We start from the raw sequence: 22,367 nt of genomic DNA, 5'->3' as shown, positions 1-22,367 counted from the left end.
ATCACACACAGGAACTTGTGGTGATGTTTTTAAAGTGCCGTCAAGTAGATTCCAACTCATAGCGACCCTGTATAGGATTTCCAAGGAGCGGCTTATGGGTTTGAACTACCAACTTTGTGGTTCAAACTGACCTTGCAGTCCAGTGCATTAACCCATAGCACCATACCAGCTGTTGTTAAGTGCTGCTGAGTCAGTTCCAACTCATAGCGACTCTGTATTGGGTTTCCAAAGAGCGACTGGTGAGCTTGAACCACTGACTTTGCAATTCAAACCAACCTTGCAGTCCAGGGCATTAACCCATAGCACCATACCAGGACTCCTAAAAAGACTTTTACAAGATATGACCTCAGTTAAGATTTCTCATCTTGGATTAAAAACAACAAAAAAATAGTTATCTGAAAGAAAAGATAGACAAATTAAGAGTTCTCTAGAAAATGTTTTCATCACAAGGCACCATGAAGACTGAAAAATAAAGCTAGAAAAGGGGAGAGAAACTACCAAAAAAAAAAAAATGAAAGCTGCAAATCCCAGTACAAAGATAGGTGAGCGCCTCAGAAAGATACTTCATAAGAGAAAAATCAAATGGCCTATAATTGTACTAGAAAGTGCTTAACTTCATTAGTCATCAGGAAAAGGGTAAGTTAAAATCCAAGTAAGATACTCTTGTGTATGCATCCTCCATTCTTCAAAAGTTCACTTTACATATTTCACTTTTACAAAAGACCAACATTAGGACTTGTTTTCTGGAAGAAAGTCAAAGAGGGTTTTTGCTTTTACCAAAAAAAAATATAAAAAGATGAATAGCGAAACTAGCTTTCAGCCTTGGTTTATTAGCAAGCCATTAAAAAGCCCCCCCCCCCCCCAAGCAGCAAGAGTGGTGTCGGCAAAGCTCCTAGAACTACACTGAACATACGCTACACCTACTTTACAGACATTGTGCATTTATTTCTTTCCTGCTTTTGCAATAAGTTGATGTCATTTTAGGAGCTGGTTACTGCATCAGGCTACTAACCACAAGGTCAGCAGTCAGAATGTACCAGCTCCGCAGGAGAAAGATGAGGCTTTCTGCTCCCATAAAGATTGTTGCTGCTGTTATGACTCAGTGCCGTGAAGTCGGTTCTAATAACGATCCTGTAGGATTTCCGAGGAGCGACTGATGAACTTGAACCACTGACCTTGAGGCTTAAACCAACAGTGTGGTCCAGCACACTAACCCTCAGCACAACACTAGGACTCCATGCAGTCCATAAAGATTACTGGCTAGGAAACCCTACACAGGCTCATTATAAGTTGGAACCAATTCGACGGCACACCACCACCATCATTATTTTAGGTCTTCTGTGTTAATTTAACATGATTTGTTAAGTTCTTTTAGGGGCTCTAGGAAGTCTCAAAAGACACTGGTGGAACTCAGAAACTGTGGTTCCTTGGTTACCCCTCAGGTCTGGAACTGAACTTACCCCATTGGTTCATTTTTCAAGTCCCTAGTGGAAACAACTCCATTAGTGAGGTACACACACCATAGATGGATGAACCATTTGTAGCATTTACCTAAGGACCAAGTTCAGAATGATTGGGAATGAAGGAAGAAGGGAAATAAGAAACCGGAAGGAAGTGAGATTAGTGATGTTACATCGAGGACATTGTAATCATGGAGATGAAACAAAGTGTATGTGATTTATTCATTGTAGAACTAATGATCTGCTTTGGAAATCACCCAATGCACAATAAAAAGTTTTTTAGGTTTTTTAAATTTCCATATAAATTAGTGGTAATTGTTTCTTTGCTTTATTCTGTTGTGGCTTATGCAAGATTTCATAGGAATGCTCTACTTTCAGATAGTGGGAGAAACCAGTAATCCACAAAAAATATTTAAAATTAAAATGACAGAGAATGCCAAGGGTGTAGCGAAATTGGGGCATTTTTGGGTATGTAAAGTGGAGTCCTGGTGTGGCGCTGTGGGTTAATGTGCCAGACTGCAAAGCCGTGGCCGTTTGAACTGTAAGGTCGGTGGTTCAAGCTCATCAGCTGCTCCTCGGAAACCCTATACAGGGTCGCTATGGGTCGGAATCGACTCAGCAGCACTTGAGTAAAAGTGCCAGGAGTTGACATCAGTGGAAACTTACTTGGAATGCCCACAGGCACAGCCTAGAGTAGGGAATTAACACCTTGGCTAACCCTCAGAGCCCTGGTAGCACAGTGGTTAAGCAAAAGGTCAGTTGTTCAAACTCACCAGGTGCTCCAAAGGAGAAAGATGTGGCTATCTGCTTCAGTGAAGATTGATAACCTAGGAAGCATTATGGGGCAGTTCTGCTCTGTCCTTTTAACGTCACTATGACTTAGAATCAACTAGGCAGCACACAAGAACAATACGTCTGGGGTCACCTCCCACATAGATGACTTGCACTGAAGACTTTATCTGAAGTTCTGCTTTCAGAACCAGCCCAGGACAAGACAGAACCTCGAGAAGACTCTAGGAAGCTACCCCTGGGAATTCTCACTGGACAGACAGCAGCAACCAGGATCTATTGCTGGTGGTAAGTGGTAGTGGGATGGTGATAACCCTTATTATGCTGTTACTGTAATGTTGTTATTAGGTTCCGAGTCATAGCGACCCTGTACAGGGTTTCCAAGGCTGTAAATCTTTACGGGAGTAGAAAGCCTCATCTTTCTCCCGTGGAACAGCTGGTAGTTTCAAACTGCTGACCTTGCGGTTCGCAGCCCGATTCGTAACCACTACGCTACCAGAGTTGCTGTGATGAGTTGTCATCAAGTGGGCCCCAGGCCTTACAGAGTCCAAGGGCTTCTTAGGTTTTCTTGGCTATAATCTTATGGAAGTAGTTAGCCCAGCCAGCCTTCAGCAAACTGCACCTCCCAGGTTCCTCACCTAATCTGTGGTCACTTCACAATGACTAAGACTTTCATCTGCAGTGGAGAAGGTGGCATAGACGGGCAATAAGTAGTATTAGCGCTTCAAAGGTATGGGGCGATGGTGTTATACAGATTGTGGAGTTGGTTGGTTTCTGTTAACTGCTTTAGAAGCTTTGCAAAAAAAAAAAAAAAAAAAGGCAGATGATCGATTCAAGGCATGCCATGAAACCCAGAAAACCTCCATGGCAGCGTTTAACAGCGTTTTCAGCGTTTTCTCTTGCAGCTGAAAACTCTGTATTGGATCAAAAGGATAGTACAACTATGAAGGACGAGCAGATCGAGTTCTCCAGTGCTGAACTCAGGGCACCCATGGAAAGAAGTAGGACTTGGGATGGAGACATTTGAGACCTTGAAAGCCATAATTTCCTTAAGCCTCTGGACCAACCAAAGCTTCTGCCCTTTCCCCCTTGCCAAGGGAGAACACCTGAAACAGATGTTTCAATACTATCTTGCTTGTCTTTTTTAAGATTAGTCCCTGCCTCCCCCTGTTACCTCCAGATCAACAACTTAGGGCCAGGACTCAGCAGAGCCTGAGTGAGGAATCACATAAAGCCTCTGCTTTGGGAGCAAAGAACTTATTCACTCAGAGGGCTGCAGGTCTGGTCATACATTCTGCCGGGAACAGAGGAGCAAGTATGGAAGTGGGTCTAGTGAGTGTTGGGCTGGAAGGTGTGGAATATAAGACTGGATAGGTCCTGTGGTGCTGTAGGATACGCACTGGACTGTGGAGTCCTGGTGTGGCGTGAGCATTCGACCTCAAGGTTGATTTGAACTGCAAGGTTGGCGGTTCAAATTCACTAGCTGCTCACCACCTGTATAGGGTTGCTATGAATCAGAACCAACTTGACAGCACTTAACAATAGCAACAGCTAACTGAGAAGTCAGATTCAAACCCAGCAGGTGCTCTTTAGAAGCCCTAGACAGGGTCACTATGTCGAGTCAGAACTGACCCGACAGTACTTAACAAAACAGCTAACTGAAAAGTTAGATTCAAACCCAGCAGGTGCTCTTTAGAAGCCCTATACAGGGTCACTATGTCGAGTCAGAACTGACCCGACAGTACTTAACAAAACAGCTAACGGAGAAGCCGGTGATTCAAGCCCACCTGGTGCTCTTCGGAAACCCTGTACAAGGTCATTATGAGTCAGAACCGACCCGACAGCTCTTAACAACAATAGCTAACTGAGAAGTCAGTGATTCAAGCCCACCTGGTGCTCTTCAGAAACCCTGTACAGGGTCACTATGAGTCAGAACCGACTCAACAACACTTAACAACATCAGGGAACACAGGGTTTGTCCCCTATCCAATCACGTCCTGGATAAGACACCTGGAGCAGCTCCCAAATACCTTGCTGGGAGCAAATACATTGCTCTTTGAAGCTTCGACACCACATTTTTATATTTATTTTTTTACAAGTGAGGAAATTGAGGCCCAGAGAGGCTAGATAATTTATCCAGGGTCTGTTCGTGTCTGCTTGACTTTGAGCCCCACGCTCTTAATCTCAGCAATATACTGATTCCCCCCCTGAATGATATCGGCAGGCAAAGGAGGAATTTATAATTGCATGACAACAAATATGTGCAATATCCCTTCCCACCTGAAGAGGGAACTCCAGTGTTTTTGATATTCTTTGTTGTTAAATGTTGTGGAGTCAGTTCCCACTCCTAGTGGTGACCCCATGTAGGGTTTCTGAGGAGCAGCTGGTTGGTTTGAATCACCGACCTTGTGGCTAGCAGTCCAGTGCTTATCCTACAGCGCCACACCAGGACTCCTTGCTGGTCTTTACCAGGATTTAACTCCCAGGGTAATCCCACTTTCTAAGCTTTCACGTTGATTCAAACTCACCAGCTGTTCCTCGGAGCAGGGTCATTGTGAGTCGAAACCAACTCAACAGCGCTAACAACACCAATAAGCTATGGGTGACTCCGTGAAATCACTTAACCCATCCGAGTCTAAATTTCCCTTGAAATCAAATTAATATCAACCTGGTAGGATGTGAACCCAGCGTTGAGTAATAAATGTTGGTGGTGTGCCGTCAAGCCGATTTCGACTCATAGCGACCCTGCACAGTGTTTTCAAAGCTGTTAATCTTCATGGGAGTAGAAAGCCTCGTCTTTCTTCAGCAGAGCAACTGGTGGATTCAAATTGCTGGCCTCCAGGTTAGCAGCCTGACTGTGTACTCTCCCAGGGATCCTTGTGAGAAATGACAGCAGCGATTTTTCTAGGTAGAGGTTCAAGCAACATCCCCAAAGAAGAACAGAGTAGGGATATTTTGGTCAAGTGAATAAAAAAGTCTGTCTGGAATCTGCCTATTGGATTTGATTAGACTTATAGGAGTCCTGGACTTCTGTGTGGCACTGCGGCTTAATGCGCTGGACCTGCAAAGTCTGTTTGCGCCTCAAGGTCAGCAGTTCAAGCTCACCAAGCTGCTCCTCAGAAACCCTATACAGGGTCACTATGGGTCAGCACTTAACAACAATAACATAGGAATCCTGGTGTGATGCTATAGGATAAGCATTGGACTGCTAACTACAAGGTTGGCAGTTCAAACCCACCAGCTATTCCTCAGAAACACTATAGAGAGTCATTCTGAGTCAAAACCAACTCAACTGTTCTTAACAACAATATCTCCTATGAGAGATTCAGTCTGGACATAATTCTGTTCCCCTCTCCTCCTGCGTTCAAGTCAGGGAGTTCTCGCCACAGAACGCTGGGAAGGAAATGCAGTCTTAGGCATTAACTGAATCTCGAGGACTGAGAAAGACCATGAAAGTCAAACTAGAAATGATTTTGCAGCCTTACAACATCTGAGAACACATTAAAATCATAGTGGATGATAAATGGGTACTTGTGAGGTGATTTTTACTTCTTACGGTGACTGCAAACACTTTTCTTCAGATATATTTTCAAGGTCACCTACTTTCTTCCTAGAATTTAGACGTGAGTTTTGCTTTTGAATTCTCAGTGAGCATAGTGGCATGGAAGCCTAAAAGATAGTCCTTGCAGTGCTTCCAGAATGCATTTATGGAGAGCAGCCTTCCTTTTTAAAATGATGTGGGCATCGAGGTAATAGTCCATGGCTAAATAGAGTAAAAATATGTCAAAGTCATTACCAATGGGTCCCACACGACAGAACTGCTGATGTCATTTCTGACTCATAGCGTTTAACGTTTAACTCATGGTGTATAAGGTTTCCTAGGAGCAGCCGGGGCTTTGAACCACCAACCTTGTGGTTAAGCAGTCCAGTGCTTCACAGGATTGGATGTACCCAAATGGTCAAAAGGAGTAGTGTTTAAATCTGAGAGATTCACTTGAAGTAACCAAACTGAGCCTGTTTCCTCTTTTTTTCATGTAAATCATCTTTATGGAAAGTACCTTACCTTGAAATGCAGTTTATTGCTTTCATTTAAAGTTGACTTCAGAATATACACATTCCGCTGTATAATCCTTACAGACTTCTGAAAGGTAAGAGAGGAATCATTCAGAAAACTTGGGATGAGTACCTAGTGGGGCTACTGAAAAATAAAAAACAATCCTATGTCAAGTAGCGAGTATCCTGATAGAGCCAAATACTTAATCATTTTTTTAGGACTACGTTAAATAATTTATTCTTGGGCAATGTTTTAGTGGTGACCCTGCATCTTCCTCTCTACATTAATTGTCACTTTCCTAACCACACCCACTCATCCCCTGATGATATTTGTTAGACCCTGTGGTCTTGGTTACTATTGGTTTCCTGGAATGTGCATGCTACTCCCATCCGGCCCAACATTGGGCTCCTAGAGCCTAGAAGTAGTACAGTGACCTCACAAAGACCACTTGTCTCATGTCAACAGCTGTGGCTCACCATGCTTTCCTAATGCCACCGTCTGGAACATAGGGGTAGCGTAGTGTAGCTCCTGAGATTGGTGGGTACCTGGGCAAAAAAACAAGGAATAGAAGTTCTTGGGCCAATAGTTCAAATCTTTGACCAGATGAAAGAAATGGCTTAATCAGCTGCCTTTGTAACGGTGCTCAGCCACTAGGACTTTGCAGAAAGTTCTTACCACGTTGAGCTGAAACATACTGTCTTGGTTCCAAGTGTGGCACAAATGCTGTAAAATGGGAGTGACATAAATTGGGAGTTAATGGTTTTTGCACTAGACAATGCACATGAATTGCTTAGCACTGCATCCAGAACACGGTTGGTGCTGAGGCAATGTTGATTAGGTAGGAGTGCTCTTGGTGTTAGCAAGGTCCTGGGTCGTCTCATCATAAAGCAGGATGTGAGGTCTGTTCTAAGAAATATACATATAAGACCCTGGAATATGGTGTAGATTACTCTAAAATATTTTCAAATCTCCAAGATAGATTTTTGAGAAAATCAATGTGTGGGAAACATATGTATGACATGCTACCAGTTGTTTTGATGCTTGCACGTAGAACGTTTACAAGAACGTGGTGGTCTCCTCTGGAGAGCAGGACTTGGCAGCAAAGGTGGGAGGGAATCACTGCAAGCTATTCCTTTTGTCTTACTTTTTATACCCATGTATTTGTATTCCCGCTCCTTTGTTGTTGTTGTTAAGTGCCGTCGAGTCAGTTCTGACCCATAGCGACCCTGTATAGGGTTTTCGAGGGGCAGCTGGTGAGCTTGAACTGCTGACTTTGCAGTTCAATTGGCTTTGCAGTCTGGCGCATTAACCCACAGCGCCACACCAGGACTGCGGTAATACAGGGTCGCTATGAGTTGGAACTGACTCAACATCACTTCACTTAAGAGCAACATTTGTATTACCTTAAAAAAAAAAAAAAAAAAGAAAACCAATCAAAACACCTTACCTGTTTGTTTTTCACAGATAGTTGCATATTCTGTAAATTCCTTGGTTGTTTCTTTGTAGTCCCTGGGCACATTCGCTCTCAAAGCTTTTCCTACATGAATGGGTACAGAATTTGTAAACTAAATCAGTTCAGCCACATTGTTCATCTTCGCCCAGGTATAGACACCCTCAAAGTTCTGAAAGAAAGTGTGACTCACTCTAGCAGCTGAAACTGTGGCCAGATGAAGATAAGTGAGAACTTATCAGGAGTCTGAGAACCCACAGGCCCTGAGGGTCTATTGTCTGTGCTCTATGAGTAACATCCTTTGCTGACCAGGTGACGCTTGAGATGACCAGATAGGTTTTCTTTCCTTTGCGGAAGAGAACGGTTTAAAAAGTTTTTTAATCTCTTCAAGAGATGTGGATAATTTACCCGGTTAAACTATTCTAACCTAGGCTGATAAGAAATTTAATTTAATTTGTCAGTTTATCGTACTGTGGTGACTTGCATTTTGCTGTGATTCTAGAAGCTATGCCGCCAGTATTTTAAATACCAGTAGTGTCTGTCACCCATGGTAGACAGGTTTCAGCTGAGCTTCCAGACTGAAACAGACTAGGACGAAGTAGAGACAAACTACTTCTGAATATTTAGTTACTGAAAACCTTATGAATAGCAGTGTAATACTGTCAGATAGCACCAAAATATTGAATATTGGAACATGATGAAGAGCACCAGAATATTGTCAGATAACATGTTAGAAGATGAGCCCCTCAGGTTGGAAGGTATGACTGGGGAAGAGCTGCCTCTTCAAAGTAGAGTTGATCATGATGACGCAAATAGAGCAAAACTTTCAGGATCTTCATTTGCTGATGGGGTACAACTCAAAATGAGGAGAAACAGCTGTAAACATCCAATAATAATCAAAACACAGAATACAGGAAGTATGAATCTAAAAATATTGAAAGTTGTCAAAAATGAAATGGAACACATAAAGATCCATATTCTAGGAATTAGTGAGCTGAAATGGACTGGTATTGGCCACTTTAGATCTGATAATCACATGGTTTAGTATGCCAGGAATTACAAACTGAAGAGGAATGGTATCGCATACATCATCAAAAAGAACAACTCAAGATCCTTCTTAAAGTACAACACTTTCTGATAGGATAGATCCATATGCCTACTAGGAAGAACAATCGATACAACTATTATTCAAATTTATGCACCAACCACTAAAGCCAGTGATGGTGAAAGAATTATAACAGCTTCTTCACTCTGAAATTGATCATGTACAAAATCAAGATGTATTGATAATTACCAGTGATTGGAATGCAAAAGTTGAAAGCAAAGGGTCAGGATCAGTCATTGGAAGATAAGGCCTTGGTGATAGATTGCATGACCAATGACTTCTTCATTGCAAATACCTTTTTAAAACAACATAAAAGGATTGTATATATGGACCTCACCAGATGAAATACACAGAAATAAAACTGACAACCTGGAAAGAAATGGTGGGAAAAGCTCCATATCATAAGTCAAAACCAGGCCAGGGGCAGACTGTGGAAAAGACTATCTCTTGCTTATATGCAAGTTCAGGCTGAAGAAAATTAAAATAAGCTTATGAGAGCCAAAATATCATCTTGAACATATACCACCTGAATTTAGAGATTATATCAAGAACAGATTTGATTCATAAGGCACTAATGACTGAAGCCCATCTTGTGCAATGACATCAAGAGCATCATACAGAAAGAAAGCAAAAGGTTATTAAGAACACAAGAAAGAAGGAAAGGACCAAAATGGATGTGAGAAGAGACTCTGAAACTTGCTCTCCAGCATAGAGATGCTAAAGCAAAAGGAAGAAGTGAGGAGGTACAAGAGCTGAATAGAAAATTTCAAAGGGCACCTTGAGAAGACAGTCAAATATTATAAAGAAATGTGCAACAGCCTGGAGTTAGAAACCCAAAAAGGAAGAACACACTCAGCATTCCTCATGCTGAGGGAACTGAGGAAAAAATTTAAGCCTTGACTTGCAATATTGACTCAACGGCACTTAACAACAACAACAATGTACAAAATATTGAATGATGCAGAAAGCATCAAAAAGATTGAAAGATTACACAGTCACTGTACCAAAAATAAATTGTCGCTGTTCAGCCATTTCAAGTGGTAGCATATGATTAAGACCCACTGATACTGAAGGAAAGACGACCAACATGCACTGGAGACATTGGCAAAGAACAAAGCTCTGGGAATTGATGAAATACAAATTGAAATCTTTCAACAAACTGAGGCAGCATTGAAGGCACTTATTTATCTATACCAAGAAATTTGGGAGACAGCTACTTGGCCAAGAGATCCATATTTGTGCCCATTCCAAAGAGAGGTAACTCAACGGAATGAAGAAATGATTGGATAATGTCATTAATATCACATGCAAATAAAATTTTGCTAAAAATAATTCAAAACTAGCTGCTACAGGACATTGACAGAGAACTGCTAGAGTTTCAATCTGGATTCAGAAGAGGATATGGAACAAGGGATATCACTGTTGACGTCAGATGTATTGTGGCTGAAAGTAGAGAATACCAGAAGGATGTTTATCTATGCTTTATTAATACACAAAGGATTGTGTGTATCCTGACAAGCTATGGACAACATTGTGGAAATGAGTATTCTGGAACACTTAATTGTGTTGCTCACTAGGAACCTGTACACAGACCAAGAATCAGTTGTTCAAACAGAACAAGGGAACACTGAATGATTTAAAATTAGGAAAGGTGTGTACCAAGGTTATATTTTTTCACCATACTTATTCAATCTGTACGCTGAGCAAATAATTTGAGAAGCTGAATTATATGAAGAAGACCATGGCATTAGGATTGGAGGAAGACTCATTAGCACCCTGTGATATGCAGATGAAAGCAAAGAGGAGTTAAAATACTTAGTTATGAAGATCAAAGACCACAGCCTTTGATATGGGTTGCACCTCAATGTAAAGAAAACAGAAATTCTCACAACTGGACCAAAAAATAACAACCATATTAATGGAGAAAAGATTGAAGTTGTCAAAGACTTTGTTTTGCTCAAATCAACCATCAATACCCAAGGAAGCAGCAGTCAAGACATTAACGTCTTGCATTGGGCAAAGATGTCAGTTTGAGGGCTAAGGTGCTACAAACCCAAGACATGGTATTTTCAGTAACCTTATATGCACGTGAAAGTGGGACAATGAATAAAGAAGACAGTACAAGAGTTATGGTGTTATAGGATAATATTAAAAGCACCATGGACTGCCAAAAGAATAAACAAATCTGTGTTGGAAGAAGTACATCCAGAATGCTCTTTGGAAGCCAGGATGGCCAGACTTCATCTCTCATTCTTTGGACATATTATCAAAAGGCACTAGTCCCTGGAGAAGGAGTGGGATCAGAGAAAAAGAGGAAGACCCCCAATGAGATAGATTGGCACAGTGGCAGCAGCAATGGGCTCGGGCGTTAACTGTGATTGGGAGGTTGGCGCAGGACCCAGCAGTGTTTCATTCTGTTGTGCATAAAGACACTATGAATCGGTACCGACTCGATGGTACCTAACAACAACAATAAGTTGTTTGCTGATCAGATCATTCTTGAGATGGCCAGACACATTTTCTTTCCTTTGCTGAAGAGAACAGTCTAACCAATTTTGTAGCCACCTCAAGAGATGTGGAATTACCCAGCTGAACTATTTCTAGCCTAGGCTAAAAAGAAATTTAATTTAACTTTTACAAGAACCTAGGCTTTACTTGGTGTGGCGCTGTAGGAATAAGTACTACACCACAAGGTCAGTTTGAACTGCAATGTCAGTGGTTGAAACCTACCAGCCACTCCTCAGAAACACTGTACAGGGTGACCTGAGTCAGCACTCACTCGACAGCACTTTATAACAACAAAGCTTCTCATGGAGTCCTGCTGTGGTGCTGTAGGATAAGAACTGGATTGCTAACCCCAAGATCTTACAACAAGGCTTTTCATAGAAAGTGGTTGCTGTTAAGTGCCATTGAGTTGGTTCCAACTCATAGCAATCCTGTATAGGGTTTTCAAGGAGTGGTTGGCAGATTTGAACTATTGACCTTGTGGTTAGCAAGCAATCCAGTGCCACAACAGAACTCATCATAAGGAATAGAGATAAATTTAATCATGTCAATTGAAAACCTGGCTTCTCTCAACTAGGACTTTGAAACATGGAGCAAACATTGGAACCTAACACTTATGTAAATTCCCCCATCAGTTCTGGCAATGTCTCCCAGGGTCCTACTGCACAGGTCAGTGTGTTGTGCTCAGAAGGGTGAAGGAGTCTGCCCTGCATCCCTCAGCTGGCTGTGACAAGATGCAGAATGTCTTTTATGCAAATCTAGCTGTTCCCCCACACTTGTATGCCAGCTGAAAAAGCACCTGTGAATTCTTAACCAGAGGTTGTCCTGGGAGGTGAAGAATAAAAACAATCAGATCCCTTACCGGCTTGGCTTCTATGGCTATTTGCATACTCGTTTTCCATAGGCGTACTTCAAGATACTTGGGCACATTATCTCATAGCTTTTCTTATATAAATTGGTACAGAAGTATTACATTAAATTAATTCAGCTACATGTTTCTCATCTCCTCTGCCAATGAGCAGGAATTAATCGAGACTTCTGCTGAAGACATTAAGGAGTATAAATGTGTTTTCTCCGATCTAGCCCTTCAAGTGAAGTCGAGAGGAGCGATGCTCTTGTCTTTATGTACTGTCTTCCTATAAGTGGTGGTGAATGGGTTGAATTGCATCCCCCCAGAAGACACATTGAAGTCCTAACCTCTGGTACCTCTGAGTATCATCTTGTTTAGAAATCAGGTCTTTGAAGATACTATTAGGTAAGTTACACGAGGTCCTACTGGAGTAGGGTAGATCCTAGTCCAATGTGACAGGTGTCCTTATAAAAGAGGAAAAGAACTACAGAACCAGGGAGAGGCAGAGGGAAGACAGCCATGGGAGATTCTCAAGTGATGTATCTGTAAGCCACAGAATGCCAAGGATTGCTGGTACCCACCAGCAGCTGGAAGAGGCCAAGGGAGATCTCCCCCTAGAACCTTCAGGGAGAGCCTGCTTCTGCTCTCATCTTGATTTCCACTTGTAGCCTGTGTCACTGAGACAATACATTTCTGGTTTCAAGTCTCCCAGCCTGTGGCACTTTGTTGTGGCAGTCATAGAAAATGGATGTAGGTGGACTCCGTGAGGGTGCTGAAAAATAGAAGGCTCTTTGCCTTTGAGGAGTGCTGGCATGGTGTTGTAGGATAAGCACTGGACTGCTAATCATAAAGTTGGCAGTTCAAACCCACCAGCAGCTCCTCGGGAGAAAGATGAGTCTTTCTGCTCCTGTAAAGATGAACAGCTTCGGAAACTGCACACAGGGACGCTATGAGGCAGAATCGACTGGGTGGCAGTGAGCGAGTACCTCTGAGGGACATGCCGTCAGGATGGCCTACGTAACCAATGCAAAAATGAAAATGTGGGGCCTCTTGTTCAAAATGGAAACATTTCCAGGTGACGGCAGAACATCACACCAAGCACAGGACCCTTCTAAGTGTAAGGTATGACTGACTGTACAGGTCACATGCCCCTGAAACCAAGAGAAGGCTTTTACCTGCCAAATGAGTGCTGGGGGTGGACTGTTGAGGAAGTCCACTTCATCAACCCTCACCCTTCTCATCTCTTCCTTTTCCCATCCCAGTTCTGACTCCCCTTTCCCTTCCTCCTCAACTCTTGTCTCCACCTCTGCCCTTGCTTTCTGCATCCATCACCCACGGCAAAGGAAATGGCAAAGGGCCTGAAGAACTTACTTGCTTTGTATTTTGGTAGTATCCAACATGCCAGCATAAGGACTATTCCTGTCAGCACCAGAAGGAACCCTGGAAGCAGTAGCTGCAGGCAGAGAGCACAGCTGCCCCCACCTGGAAGAGACAGCATTCAGTGGTCAGTTTAACTGCACAGCCCTCTCTCCTGGGGGCATTGGACTGTTAAGTGTTCGTGAAAGTATAGTCACAGCTGTTTCCCAGAGTGACCCACTTCATACCCCTGGTCCCCATGCTTCTGTAGACACCTGAAACTCTTAAGAGTTGTTAACTTGTTAGTCACCAAAGTCCTAAACCATGAGCCAGCACAGGGCCCACGTGGGAGTCATATGTGGAAGAGACAAGCAACACAACACTTAACAGACTGGTGACTGACATCAGAAGGAGTCCTGCTGTGGCTCTGTAACATAAGCACTGGATCACAAGGTTGGTTTGAACCTCAAGGTTGACAGTTCAAACTCACCATTCGCTCCTTGGAAACTGTACAGGGTCGCTATGAGTCAGATTCGACTTTGTGGCACTTAACAAAAACAAACCATCAGAAAGGTCTGGCTGGTTATTGGGCAAAAGCCTTAGCCACACTGGCCTGATTTGTGCCACCCAAACAGCGACCCTATGATAACTCCATGCACACTGTTGTGCTCAGCACTTTACAATTTATCTCATTTATTGTCCTCACATTTTATTGTTGTTATTAAGTGCTGTGGAATTGTTTCCAACTCACAGTGACTCAGTATAGGGTTTCCGAGGTTCTACCTCTTTACAGAGTACAAAAGCCTCATCTTTCTCCTGTGGAACCACTGGTGGGTTCACATTTTACAGGTGAGGAAAGTGAGGCTCAGAGAGAGTACATAGTTTTTCTCAAGTCACACAGCTAGTAAGGGAGAGCTGGGATCTGTAGGCAAAAACTGGGTTCCAGCAAGCTGCCTCACTTGTTAGAACTTACTGAACACAGGATACGGGCTCATTTCTTCTGAGGATGAGGCTGGGTGAAGTGTCCAATGCCTAAGTGTACTTTCTGCCTTTGCTAACCTAGGTTTTCTTCTCTCCCCTTGATGTTGTTGTGAAGCACCGTTAAGTCAGTTCCGACCCATAGCGACCCTGTATAGGGTTTCCGAGGAGCGACTGGTGAGCTTGAACTGCTGACCTCACAGTTCAAACGGCTTTGCAGTCTGGCACATTAACCCACAGCACCACACCACGACTCCTCTTCCCTTGATAAGTGTACCCTTATCAGGACTTAGAAGGTCAGGTTTAAACTTAGAATTGTCACCCTCCTGAAGTTCTGCTCTGGGACGTGAGAACATGGGGAAAGCTGGTCCCAGTCTTGGCCTGTCCCTTCCCACCCAGGCTGTTTCCTACCTGGTGGGTTTGCACGTATAAGGACCCTCCAGCCCACACAGGCCACCCACGCCCTGTGTACCTAGCTTCCTTAGCTCAGTTCCAGAGATGCTCACACCACGGTCCACTAGTGGAAGGATGAACCGGGGAGGAGATTTGTGCTGGTCCCAGAAGCAAGTTCAGGTCTGCCTAGGCTGGGAATTGGGGTCCTGGTACGTAGAGTAGAAAAACAGGATTGTAGATTCCAGGCAGGCACAACCTTGTTGCCTCCCAGACTCTCAACCCATCATAAGGGACATGGCTGATATTTACCAGAGCAATGCCCTTGCTTAAAACTTCAGAATTGGGCAGGGGCCTTTTCTTGCTTCTGGCTAAAAGTGTTCCTGGAAGCTTGTTGATGTTATTAGGTGCCGTGGAGTCGACTCATGGCAACCCAATGGACCCAAAGTAATCTTGCTCCGTAGAGTTTAATAAGTTGTAATCTTTATGGAAGCATATTGTCATGTCTTTCTCTCATGGAGTCACTAGGTGGGCTTAAACCACCAACAACCTGAGAGTCATTAATGTAATGTTTAGCCATTGCCCCTTGCTACAAGTCTAAACTCATCAAATGTTAGCAGTTGGACAGTGAAAAGACAACTGGGCAGGCACAGGTGTTAGAAATCAATTTTTAAAAAGACGAAAAAGCAAAAGAAAATCTAGAGACCAAATGAATCCAAGAGAGATCCAAATTCTAATATGGCTACTTAGTACCTGGGCAATGGAAGGACATGACAGGAATCAGTCGGTCAACAAATCTCACTATAAGGTCCTTTCCTGCCTCAGCTTCCAGACGTATCTGTAGTTTGTTTATGTAGGAATGCTAACCCATCAGAACTTGTGTAGACCCTGTAAAAGGAAAGGCCTTTGAAAGCAGGTGGCCAAAAGGGGAAATGGTAAAGGAGCAGCTGCTATTTCTGGAAGCAAATCTAGACCCTGTTGAAAAGAACTGGGCTCAGGTAGCGCTTTCCTGGTAAAGTCATAGAGATGAGTTGACTGTATTTTACATTATTAGACAATCTGGTTTTAGCTTCACGCCTTTTGGAGAAGCCAGGAGGCTCACAACACAGCAGGAAAGGCAGCTATGTGGCTGCCCCCATACAGTGTGACATGAGCTGGATGCAGAATCAGCCCAGAGGGTGGAGGGCATCTTTCTGCTTTGAGGCATCAGGGCACAAGCATGTCTTTCATCAGAATCCACTCTCTGCTTCTTGTTGGTCTGAGCAGCTCTTATCCAAGATCCACTTCCAAGTATAAATTGCAAGGTACTTTAATTCTCAGTCCTTATAAGGTTAAGGAATCTTGGTGTGACACTGTAGGATAAGCACTGGATTGCTAACCCCAAATTAGCAGTTCAAACCTACCAGCCACTCCTTGAAAACCCCATGCAGGGTCACTATGAGTTGGAACCGACTCAGCGGCGCTTAACACCAACAATATAAGATATAATGAGGTTTTTATAAAACTGAAGAAGGCCAGAAATATCATTTTCTCTAACTGTATTTTTATCTCTACAGTGCAGTTATATACTTATCTTTTACTTCTTCCAAAAGCTCAGGAAGTAACTCTGATAAATAGACTCAAGAAAAAGTCTCAACAGGAAATCTGAGAGTCTAGTGGGTTAGACCCTAATTCGAGAGAGAATCAGCAATCTGATCTTACAAAGAAGGAAGGATAGTTGTTGAGTATCATATGCCAGACATGCTAGCCAAGTTACCATCTCATTTCACCTGTTCAGTGGTTCCACGTGGTAGGTAGTAGTATCATGCTCATTCCACACAGGAGCCAATTGGGCTTCAAGTAACTTACCCAAGGTTACTTAACTAGTAACTGGCAGAGCCAGAACTAACTTTAAAGCCCACTCTTTAAAAAAAAAAAAAAAAAAATTAGTTGGACAGAAGCTATAAAATAAAGGGGCTAAAGTATAAGTAACAAATCTTAGAAAAGGATTGAAGGTCTCCTGGCCAAATCCCTCCCATGAGCAGAAATTACTGTGACCCAACAGAATGACACTCAGGGCTCAGAGAGCAGCTTGGTTTGGGGAAATGAGATCGTTAATGTTGGGTAGATATTCTGTACCCACATAACATCTTTTCTAAGGAACTGAAATCTACTTCTTGTAACTTTCAAGAATTACTCAAATCATATTCATAATGATGAAAGATCACAAGGCATTTCCTCAGATCCTTCTTGCTAGTCCTTCAGGAAAGGACCCAGAAAAGACCTCAATAGTTTTCTAAATTGTTGAGATATAAGACTTATTTCCAAGGCAATTAGTCTATCGTCTTAAATAATAAACAAATCTTTCAAAGAGAAAGCAAAAAAAAAAAAAGAATGATTATCTTAGTGACACACTCTCCAATTCTTGAGTGAGTGCTCCTAGGGGTATGGAGATCCCACAAACCACAGGGGCTCCAAATAACAAGTGTTCTATTTACCTACAAATTGTGAAGTCCGAACCACTGTATTTGACATTTGAGCAGTTCTTAATGTGGACTTTGCTTTTGTAGGGGCCCAAATCATTAGCTTTTGAGATGCTTATGTTAAAAATCATGAATTCACTTTGTGCATCTTCACTTTTCACCTGTTTCTCATGCAGAAACAAAGAATATTTGGCTCTTTGAGATATTGGTTTGATGGAGCATATCAGAGATACATTTTGACCCTTTGTGGCCACACTGGTTTCTGAGGACAATGTGGGTGAAGGACATTCTGGAAAACAAACAACAAAACATATAGCCCTTGTTAATATCACCTGATGCTAACTCAGTGGTCTTCCAGCAACAGTTTTGTGGGTTGAGGTGGTAGGGACACTGCATTTTTGGAGTACTTCCCTACTTGAGGCTCTGGTTGCCTATGCAGCTACGCTGATCTGTGTGTGAGGAAGCAGAGGCGCCTCACAATGAGTGATGAGTGGGCTGACCACAAGTTCCCTTGTACTGGCTCTCTCTTATACCGACATAGAAAGATTAAAACTGTTCCAGCTCCTATGACCAAACATTATTGTCTGATGGCTTGTTTTGCCCATTATTTTATATTTTGGATAATTTCATACATAATAGTAGAGAGGACAGCATATGAGTCTCAATGAAAGTATCACCCAGTTTTATGATTATCAACTCATGATTAATTCTGTTTGGTCTACCTGCTCTTAATGGTTTTGAAGAGAAGCACAGACTGTATTTTATTACATCCATACACTTCAGCACTGAGAAAGAGAAAAGCAACTGTAGACAGCTGTAAACTGGCCTGTAGCTCACAGCTAGGCTTTGGTGTTCTGCTACTAGACATAAACGAAGTCATAGACCACCAACCAGACAAGGCCTGATGGATCAAGACAAAACTAAGACTGCCATATCCCATTTCTGAATGCAGATGAAAACATTAATATTGTCCAAATCACCACAATGTCCAAACATCCCATATACTGGCTAATGGGAAGAACTGCTGCCTTTCTTGTTATGGTCTTACCTTCTAGATAAGAATTATTAAGATAATCACAGAATTACTACAACTTCCTGAAAGAATCCAATCCAGAGCAAAGCCTGTTCCTTTGAATCATCCTCCAAACCTCCAAAAATACAAGTCCAAATCTCATAATAAGACCTAACATGCCAAAAGACACAACAAATTTGTGTTTGAAGGAGTACAGTTAGAATGCTCCTTAGAAGTCAGAATGACCAGACTTCGTCTCTCATACTTTGGACAAATTGTCAGGAGAGACCAGTCCCTGGAGCAGGACATGTTGGTAAAGTGGAGGGTCAGTGTAAAAGAGGAAGACCCTCAATGTGATGGATTGGGTTAGTGGCAGCAGCAATGGACCCAAGCGTAGCAAGGATTGTGAGGTTCGTACAGGACCAGCAATGATTTTTTCTGTTGTGCATAATAAGGTCTCTATGAATCAGTACCAACTCGATGGTACCTAACAACTAACAACAACACAACATGCTGAGATGTCCCATGGTTTATGTGTTCTCCTTCATTGTAACAAGTCAGTAAACCCAACTTTGTTTAATTACCTATGTGATGCAGAAAGCATCAAAAGAAGATGGAAGGAATATGCAGAGTCACTGTACCAAAAGGAAATGATTGATGTTCAGCCATTTCAAGAGGTAGCATATGATCAAGAGCCAATGATACTGAAGGAGGAAGCCCAAGGTGTATTGAAGGAATTGGCAAAGAAGAAGGCACCAAGAATTGATGGAATGAAAATTGAAATCTTTCAAGAAAGTGAGTTGGTACCAACTCGATGGCACCTAACAACAACAACAAAAACAAACCTGGTCATATTTGGTTAGAAGACATTGATGAGTCTGTAGGAATACGCACTGGACTGCTAAACTGCAAGTTCAGTGGCTTAAGCCTACCAACTGCTCTTCAGAAACCCTATACAAGGGTCACTATGAGTCAGAACTGACTCAATGGCACTTACCAACCACAACAACATCTCTAAATAATAAGGATTCTTTTTTTAGAAACATAATATCAGTGTAGCTGTGAAGTGCTGTTGAGTCAGTCCCAACACATAGCAACCCTGTATATAGTTTCCAAGATTATAAATCTTGCAGGAGCAGAAAACCTCATCTATCTCTTGCAGAGTAGCTGGTAGGCTCAAACCACCAACCTTGGCTAGCCCTCTAGTGCTCACAGAGCCAAGCACTCTCAGTACCATTATCACACCTCAAAATTAACAAGATGAGAGGTTTCAAAACTTTGTGATACAATAATTCTTTTATTATTTCAATCCCATATCGTCACAAACTTTTTGAAGCCCCCTTGTATTTAAAAACATCCTCAAATGTCTAGGCAGTGTTCAAGTTTCTACAATTGGCTTTTATTTTTTAATTTGTTTACATTGATATTCAAGTATTGCACTTGGTTGATACGTTCTTAAGTCTCTTTTAATGTACAGGTCTTGCCAACTCTTTGGTTTTATTTCTTCCCTTACAATTTATTTGTTGAAGATAGCAGGTTGTTTGTTCTGTTGTGTTTTTCATGGTCTGGATGATGATAGCTTGTACCATGTTTCTCTGTCCCTGCTGTTTCTGGTAAATCAGTAATTACATCTAGAAACTTGGTGAAGTTCATATTAGTTTTTGCTTAACAAGAACATACCATAGGTGGTTGTGTCTGCTTCCTTCCATTAAACATACTGACTAGACCATGAGGGGTTTAAACCACTGACCTATTGTTTAGCAGCTAAATGCTTAATTCACGGACTCACCAGGGATCCTTCATGCTTCCATTGTTGTTGTTAAGTGCTGTTGACTTGATTCCAACTCATAAACCCTGAATAGGGTTTCTAAGGAGCAATTGGTACGTTTGAACTGCCGACCTTGTGGTTAGCAGTCCAGTGCTTACCCTACAGCACCACAGCAGGAGTTCAATTAGCAGACACTTAATGGCTGATTCGATTTTTGTTTGTACATAACATTCGATGGTAATCACCTAGAAGCATACTTCACTCAAAGTTACAAAATGGTGATATACTAATTCTAATTATTCCTTCTTCATTGATTTCTGATACAGTTTATAAAGACAAACTTGCCATCCTCAAGTATTTTATTACATTGAGGTGCAGTTTGAACAGGAAAGGAGGGCTCACTCAGTACTTGCTTTTCCCTTGTATATTGCCCAGTTATGAAAATAATGAGTTGATTCCATAGTATCTTAACAAAAGTGAACAGTGGGATTTACTTTTTTTTTTTTTCCTTTAAGAATCAGTTTTACATTCAATAAATCATATACTTTGCTTCATTACAATGATTGCAATCCCCTCCATGTGCCAACAGTTAACAGTATTTACTTCTTCACTTTAACTCCACTACCTTCATCTTCCCTCTGCAAGTCTCCCTCTTGTTGTGTATTGCCTGTCCTGTCATCCCTGGTAACATGTGGCCACCCACTAGCCTATAATTTTCCCTACCTCTTCCCATCTCCCTCCCCAACCATCACAGATTCTTTCTTTTATCAAGAAAACCTTTTCAAAAAAAAAAAAAGAATAGAAAAGAAAACCTTTTCTTAACTCTTTGCAATATTGGTCTCATAGAATATTTGTCCTTATGTGATTGACTAATTTCATTCATCAAAATGTCCTCTGGGTCATCCATGTTCAGTGAGGGTTTTGCGAATTCATCATTATTCTTCTATGGTGCCTAGTATTTCGTTGCGTGTATGTACCAAAGTTTGTTTAACCATTCTTTTCTTGATGGGCATGTAGGTTGTCTCCACCTTTTTAATGTGTCTCTTAGACAACATATTGAAGGATCCTGTTTTCTTCTCCATTCTGCTGTGTCTCTTGACTGGTGCATTTAATCCATTTATATTCAATGTAATTATCAGTAGATATGAATTGATTGCTGTCATTTTGCTGTGCGTGGTTTCTTTGTTCCACATAATGAACTCTCCTTACGTTGCACGTTTTCTGTACTGAGTTCATCTTGTTTATCAGTTTTCTTTTCATTTTCATTTCTATTGTATTCATGTTTATTGAATCTTTCTGATTTTCCTCTTTTTAAAATTTTGATGTGTAGGTGTTAATTTTCTTTGTAGTTATCCTGTAATTTATTAATTTCCCCCTGTTTAAAACAGTCTTAAAAAGCAACAACCAAAAAAACAGTATTTACCTCTATTCCCTGTACTTTCCCCTCACCCCACCTCCACGTACCCTGTAACCATCATAAAATGTTTCATTTAGCAAGAAAAACTTTTCTTAACTTTTTACAACAGTAATCTCATGCGAAGGAGCTCTGGTGGCGTAGTGGTTACGCATCGGGCTGCAAACCTCAAGGACAGCAGTTCGAAACTACCAGTTGCTCTGCTGGAGAAAGATGAGTCTTTCTGCTCCCGTAAAGATTTACAGCCTCAGAAACCCTGTTTAGGGTCGCTATGGGTTGGAACTGACTCGATGGCACTTAACAACAACAACAACAATCTCATGTGATATTGATCCTTTAGTGATTGAATAATTTCACTCAGCGTAATATTCTTCGAGTTCATCCTGAGGTGTTTTGCAGATTCTTCATTATTTTTTCAATGCTGTTCAATATTCCACTGTGTGTATGCACCAAAGTTTGTTTAACCAATTCTTCTGTTGGCGGGCATTTAGGCTCTCTCCGTCTTTTTGCCTCTGTGAACAGCACTGCACTGAATGTGGGTGTGCATGTATCTAGTCCTGTCACAGCTCTGATTTCCTCAGGATATATACCAAGTACCCCCCAGGTCTTCAGCACACAGTCGCTCTCCCTCTCTGGATCTAAAGTCTCCAGCTGCTCCATCGCTCCATCTCTGCCTCCATTTCAGGCATCACTGCTTCTCTGGGTAGAGTCCCGCTCTCTGCTCTTCTCCCTTGATGGTCCTAGGGACCTCCACTCCTAGACTGAAAAGTTAAT

The 22,367-nt window shown here is 42.0% G+C and overlaps 1 protein-coding gene across 1 annotated transcript in view; it reads right to left on the bottom strand.

Moving 5' to 3' along the window:
* Positions 1 to 6,756: 6,756 nt before the first annotated feature.
* The window catches only part of MILR1 (mast cell immunoglobulin-like receptor 1), a 40,329-nt gene continuing 24,718 nt past the window's right edge, over positions 6,757 to 22,367 (bottom strand). The window contains 3 exon segments of the mRNA XM_006878239.1: positions 6,757 to 6,848; positions 7,751 to 7,840; positions 13,585 to 13,695. Coding sequence (XP_006878301.1) covers positions 6,757 to 6,848; positions 7,751 to 7,840; positions 13,585 to 13,695 — 293 coding nt within the window.

This window comes from Chrysochloris asiatica, unplaced genomic scaffold, assembly GCF_000296735.1.
Source record: "Chrysochloris asiatica unplaced genomic scaffold, ChrAsi1.0 scaffold00007, whole genome shotgun sequence".
NCBI lineage: Eukaryota > Metazoa > Chordata > Mammalia > Afrosoricida > Chrysochloridae > Chrysochloris > Chrysochloris asiatica.
Note: the sequence above shows the minus strand (reverse complement) of the source record. Positions and strands in the feature narration are given on the sequence as shown.